This window comes from Azolla caroliniana, unplaced genomic scaffold (genome assembly GCF_043228905.1).
Source record: "Azolla caroliniana isolate FFs.n. ecotype wild unplaced genomic scaffold, voAzoCaro1.0.p SCAF_6, whole genome shotgun sequence".
In the NCBI taxonomy this organism is placed as follows: Eukaryota; Viridiplantae; Streptophyta; class Polypodiopsida; order Salviniales; family Salviniaceae; genus Azolla; species Azolla caroliniana.
In genome coordinates this window covers 850,001-855,905 of record NW_028230441.1, presented here as the reverse complement: position 1 = coordinate 855,905, position 5,905 = coordinate 850,001, and the positions used below count along the sequence as shown (strand labels likewise).

General features: G+C 36.0%; 1 protein-coding gene across 1 annotated transcript; it reads left to right on the top strand.

Moving 5' to 3' along the window:
- Window positions 1-4,921, top strand: LOC147862413 (phosphoenolpyruvate carboxykinase (ATP) 1-like). Its single transcript, XM_087321116.1, has 12 exons — window positions 1-298; window positions 1,040-1,224; window positions 1,369-1,522; window positions 1,678-1,762; window positions 1,846-1,946; window positions 2,277-2,575; window positions 2,796-2,969; window positions 3,090-3,155; window positions 3,243-3,421; window positions 3,691-3,860; window positions 4,177-4,345; window positions 4,483-4,921. Exons 1-12 carry the CDS (start codon window positions 33-35, stop codon window positions 4,624-4,626), a joined length of 1,992 nt encoding a protein of 663 aa, XP_087177242.1. The 5' UTR covers window positions 1-32; the 3' UTR covers window positions 4,627-4,921.
- The last annotated feature ends 984 nt before the right edge of the window (window positions 4,922-5,905 follow it).

Sequence of the window (5,905 nt, the reverse complement as noted above, 5' to 3'; positions counted from 1 at the left end):
GAAAAAAAACATAAAAAGTGACTGTTTGAAGGATGAACGGAGCCATGGATTATTCCCTGTCACCTAATGGAGTACCCAAAGTGAAGACACATGTGGATAATGAGAAGGAGATAGGTGAAGATCGAAAGAGTGTATGTTCAGACTATAGTGGTTCCACTGTGAAGGCACAGACCCTCGATGAACTTCATTCCCTACAGAAAAAGAAATCGGCCCCCAGCACCCCAAAGGGTCCCATTAAGCCAGGCGCCTTGCAGATGTCTGAAGAGGAAAAGCAAATTCAGCAGCTGAAATCTATCAGGTAAGCCCCTGTACCATCTCCAGAGCGTTTGTGTTAAATTAGAGGGTTGTCATATAACTTGACCGATATGGTTTATGATATATGGTTAAAGATAATTTGTCAAGCTAACCCTATATAGGACAGTTACCATGTTCCTCAGCTATGACGCTTATTGACATATGCATAAATTGCACGTAACTTATCTTCTGTAAATCATTGCTAGTTTGTTTATGCATTAATTTGACAAGGTTAGTTACTTTGCTGATAGAATTGAAGGTTAGTATGTGTTCTCTGAATCCGAATCAAGTGCTGTTCACAATAGCTGTTGAATTGATAAGGTTGGCTTATTCATAGAATTAATGAACGTATTGTATTCTAGTTTAGTCATAAATCAATTTTAGGAGATTGGTATATTTGTCAAACACGTGATATATAGCTGGAGTTAAAGCAAGTTTGAAGTTTAGTTGGGCACGCATCAAATATTATCCGTGCAGCTAATATTAGTCCTGTACAATTAATAATTTTCTTGATTCACTTAAGGCTTTATAGATAGAATTCTATAGTCTTGTAATATTCTAATATCTCAAAGCATAATCTGTGTATTATAACATCTATAATAAATGCTTCCTTCAAAATGAAGAGAACTTGGCAGTACGCTGATGTATGTTATTTTTCATAACCAGAAAAAATTGGACACAATATCATCACTGTATTTATTTTCGTGGATTGTGATCTAACTATTCCCATCTGTTTTTTGTTCAGCACATCCCTAGCATCATATACAAGAGAAACTGGACCTAAGGTGGTAAGGGGTGATCCTTCTAGGAAGGCTGATGTTGCAAAAGCACCTCCACATCCAGTCCCAGAGCCGAAAACAGAATTCAGCAAGAGTGTTAGTGACAGCTCACTCAAGTTCACCCATATTCTTTACAACTTGTCACCTGCGGGTAAAGTTTTGAACCAGAGAAGCTCTAAATTTTGTCATTAAAACATTTTCCTAGAATGTTTAATTATTTAATTTATCTTCATATTCTTTCTCCTTTTTCATCTATGTTTCTCACGTGTTATTTCTTCAATCCCATCTCTTTTAGAGCTTTATGAGCAAGCCATCAAATATGAGAAAGGATCTTTCATCACCTCTACTGGAGCACTTGCAACACTCTCTGGTGCTAAAACTGGACGTTCTCCGAGAGATAAGCGTGTAGTTAGAGAAGATACATCTGAAAAGGATCTTTGGTGGGGCAAGTAAGTAAAAGAAAGAAACCCTAATCTATGGGTGAAGTGAAAAACCCTTATTTGGTAGTAATCAATTCGTGAATAGAGATTTACCTCACTTGATTGGTAATTCAGACATAGTGTGTTCTTTTCTTTTGATAAAATGATCATGATTTGGTATTTAGGGGCTCCCCAAACATTGAGATGGATGAACATACATTCACCGTCAATCGGGAGAGAGCTGTTGACTACCTGAACTCCTTGGATAAGGTAATTAAGTTTGTGCCTTCCCTCGTCATGGTGTTCTAGTTTAATTCATGATTTGTTTCTAATGCACAGATGTTGTGGTATAGGTGTACGTGAATGACCAGTTTTTGAATTGGGATCCTGAGCATCGTATCAAAGTGAGGGTTATCTCTGCCCGAGCATACCATTCACTCTTCATGTACAACATGTAAGTCTGATGGTTTTCGAGTCACTAATAATGAAAGTTCTTTCCATTATGCTTGTCTTTTGGGTTTGGTTTTTCATTGGAATGCAAATTTACTAAAACATTGATCTACTTCAAAAAATAGATGCTATTCATTTGATTTCCGTAAAGCTGTAATTAAGAGAGAATATTGATGCTTTCTCCTTTGGCTTTCCATTAGTGTCTAGCCTCGTGCGGAATGAAAATGAGAAGATTTTATGATGAAAAAATCGAGAGATTTTACAATATCAGTAGGCTTTACTAATTAGCATGCTACACTTCCTAACAAAAGAAGTTCCTGTTTGCCTGGCACAGGTGTATCCGGCCTACACCTGAGGAACTGGAGGATTTTGGCACACCTGATTTCACCATCTACAATGCTGGAAATTTCCCATGTAATAGGTATACACACTACATGACATCGTCAACTAGCATAGACCTGAACCTCAAGAGGAAAGAGATGATCATCCTCGGAACACAGTATGCAGGGGAGATGAAGAAGGGTCTTTTCAGTGTAATGCATTACTTGATGCCCAAGAGAGGCATCCTTTCTCTACATTCAGGATGCAATATGGGGAAACAAGGGGATGTTGCCTTATTTTTTGGATTATCAGGTTTGGTTAATGTGTATTGTTAAAGCAATAAGAAAACCTTAACTATCTCTCCTTGCCTCATGATATGCCTGTGTGAATTGTGTATATTTTATTGTGATCATTTTTTAGGAAACTTGACTACCCCCTTTTTCTTTAGCCTAAATTGTTCACATGACAAGTTATGTATTCTTATGTACATCCTGTTTATACATAATAATATGCGTAAATGATTTTGTTCAAGGTACGGGTAAGACTACATTGTCAACAGATCATAACCGTCTTTTGATTGGAGATGATGAACACTGTTGGAGTGACAATGGCGTGGCTAATATTGAGGGTGGATGTTATGCAAAATGCATTGATTTGTCCAAAGAAAAGGAACCTGATATCTGGAATGCAATTAAGTTTGGCACTGGTAGGTAATTATATATTTGAGTAGGTTGTTTGGACAAGGCATGTTTTTATAATCTATTCAAACAAGATGACGTTTCTTGCAATGGTAACTGTTACTATATTGCGGCTTGCTATTTGACAGTGCTAGAGAATGTCGTATTTGATGAGCATACACGGGAAGTTGACTATTTTGACCGATCGGTCACAGGTGAAAACAAATTCTAACAATTTGTGCAGAATTATTTAACAACTGTAATTATTTGGAAGATACAAGTCAGAATTTTTCATTTTGCAGAGAATACGAGGGCGTCTTATCCGATTGAATACATTCCAAATGCAACGATTCCTTGTGTTGGGCCACATCCAAAGAATGTAATATTGCTTGCATGTGATGCATTTGGTGTGCTTCCACCTGTTAGCAAGTTGACATTGCCGCAAACCATGTATCACTTCATAAGTGGATATACAGCTCTGGTAAAATGCACTCCATGATAAATGTTCATAATTTTATTTTTGCTAGTGTCGATGACATTTCAATTCGAAATTCTCATGATGCACTCTAGAATTATGTCCACTATCTAATTTTGGCCAGTGTCTTGACATTTAAACTCTTGGTTCTCATATAAACTATATTTAAATTCTTCCCCTACTCCAGAATTATGTCCACTATTTAATTTTAGCCAGTGTCTTTGACATTTAAACTCTTGGTTCTCATATAAACTATCTTTAAATTCTTCCCCCAGATTGCTGGAACAGAAGACGGTATAAAAGAACCTCAAGCTACCTTCTCTGCATGCTTTGGGGCTGCCTTTATAATGCTTCATCCAACAAAGTATGCTGCCATGCTTGCTGACAAGATGAAAAAACATGGAACAACTGCATGGCTGGTGAATACAGGATGGTCAGGTGGAAGGTATGTTCATATTCATGTATATTTATATATATGCATACATAATGTATCGACACATACAAATATTCATACATAGACACAGATATACATAGATACATCATACATACAATATGTATGTTTCTTTGCATACAGATTTACATTCATACACTTTTAACTAGTGTATAGAATATATTATATCTGAATTTTATTTCCGAGACATCATATACACTTTTTGATGTTGAGAATCAATATAGATTCTGGAAGAAACATGAAAAATATCTTTATATGTCAAAATGTTGTAGCTTATTTATGTGAGATTTTCTGATGATTCTCTCTGTAGCTATGGAGTTGGTAAAAGGATGAAACTTGCGTACACTCGCAAGATTATCGATTCTATCCATGATGGCTCACTGCTTTCAGCTAACTATAGTGAGACGCCAATATTTGGCTTGAGAATTCCTGATAAGGCAGATGGAGTTCCACCCGAAATACTTCACCCTGAGAACATGGTGAGACATACTGACATTAGTTTTCACTTGCATTAAGAAAACATTCAAATGCATCGTACCTTTCAATAAGCTGGGGGTTTCCTTTGTTTATAATGGGTTTTCTGGGTTGGTTAATCTCTTTTTTACATCGTATGTAGTGGGAGGATAAGAAAGCATATAAAGAAGCACTGGAGAAACTAGCAGGCCTCTTCATCAAGAACTTCCAAAACTTCATTGATTACAAGATTGGGGAAGATAATAGCCTCACAAATGAGATACTTAACGCTGGTCCCAAATTATAAGAAAAAGTAAACCCATCGAATGCATGTTCATATATATATACACACATATAGACTCTTCAATTGTGTTTTGCATTTTTCCGTCCATGTATGTATGTATGAATGAAATAAATTTCATTCAATCATGTTTATTCTCTCCTAAGTGATAAAGAGAGAAAGAAACATGGTTCATTCAAGGTGAACCTTTATTCTACTTGTTCGGCACATTATTATGTGTAATATGTGCCTCTCATGGTACTTTGTATCTCAAATAATATGGTCAATGGATCTTTTGAATAAACATAAAATTTTCTGTTTCTCTTGTTGATTCATTTTGACTCAGCTTTTGTGCCAACAGTGTTTCGAGGATCTTGTTGATAGCTTGGTATTCGAATTTTAGTCCTTGTAGCAAGATTTATATTCTCTGTGTGTGTTGCTTGGGAGTTCAGGGATCTTAATTTGTTGAACATGAGATTTTGAACAACAGAAGAATTTTATCTGTGAATTATTATTAACAATAACTTGTATTCAAATGTAGTCCTTGTAGCACAGATTTATATTGTCTGCATGTGGTGTTTCGGCACTAGTATTCAAAATTTAGTTCCTTGTAGCAGAGATTTATATTCTCTGCATGTGTTTCTTGGGCATTCAGGGCTCTTAATTTGTTGAACATGAGATTTTGAACAGAATAGTTTTATCTCTGAATTATTAACAATAACTTGGATTCAAATGTAGTCCTTGTCTGCATGTGGTGTTTGGGCAGTTGGGGCTCTTAATTTGTTCAACATGGGATTTTGAACAACAGAAGCATTTTATATGTGAATTGTTGACAATAACTTACCAATAAGAAAGGGCTACTAACATTGGCAAGGTGGATAAATCCTGTTATGTCTTGTTTAAAAACCTGTTTTAAATCTTCTCCTTGTTCCAGCACAAAGATATAATTGGATTTGGAGACTCTGGTAACAGATCACAATTGAACAGACGCAAGGAATGTTCATGTAACATCTGTTTTAAACTCGTGGAAAATGTGGTTCAAAGTCATATGAAAAGCTCTAATAAGTGAATTCTGTTTGGAGAATTTGATTCTAGGTTCAATTTCAGCTTTTCAAAAGAAAAGACTTGTAGATTGAGAAAACAAAGGACTTCCACTGAGATGTGGTCGTGGATAATTGATAGTTAGAAAATAAACGAGTTACAGAGCGAGAAAGGTTTTGTAAACTGCTTTTGACCCAGGAACTCCCCTTCACATACAATAGGCAGAGATTCTAACCATGTAGTAACATACTTGCGTCAAGAAAAA

Coding starts and splice junctions, on each gene's coding strand:
- LOC147862413 (XM_087321116.1), top strand. CDS start 33: ATGAACGGAGCCATGGATTATTCCCTGTCACCTAATGGAGTACCCAAA. Junction 3,156..3,242: donor TTTTGACCGATCGGTCACAG/GTGAAAACAAAT, acceptor TTCATTTTGCAG/AGAATACGAGGGCGTCTTAT. Junction 3,861..4,176: donor ACAGGATGGTCAGGTGGAAG/GTATGTTCATAT, acceptor TTCTCTCTGTAG/CTATGGAGTTGGTAAAAGGA.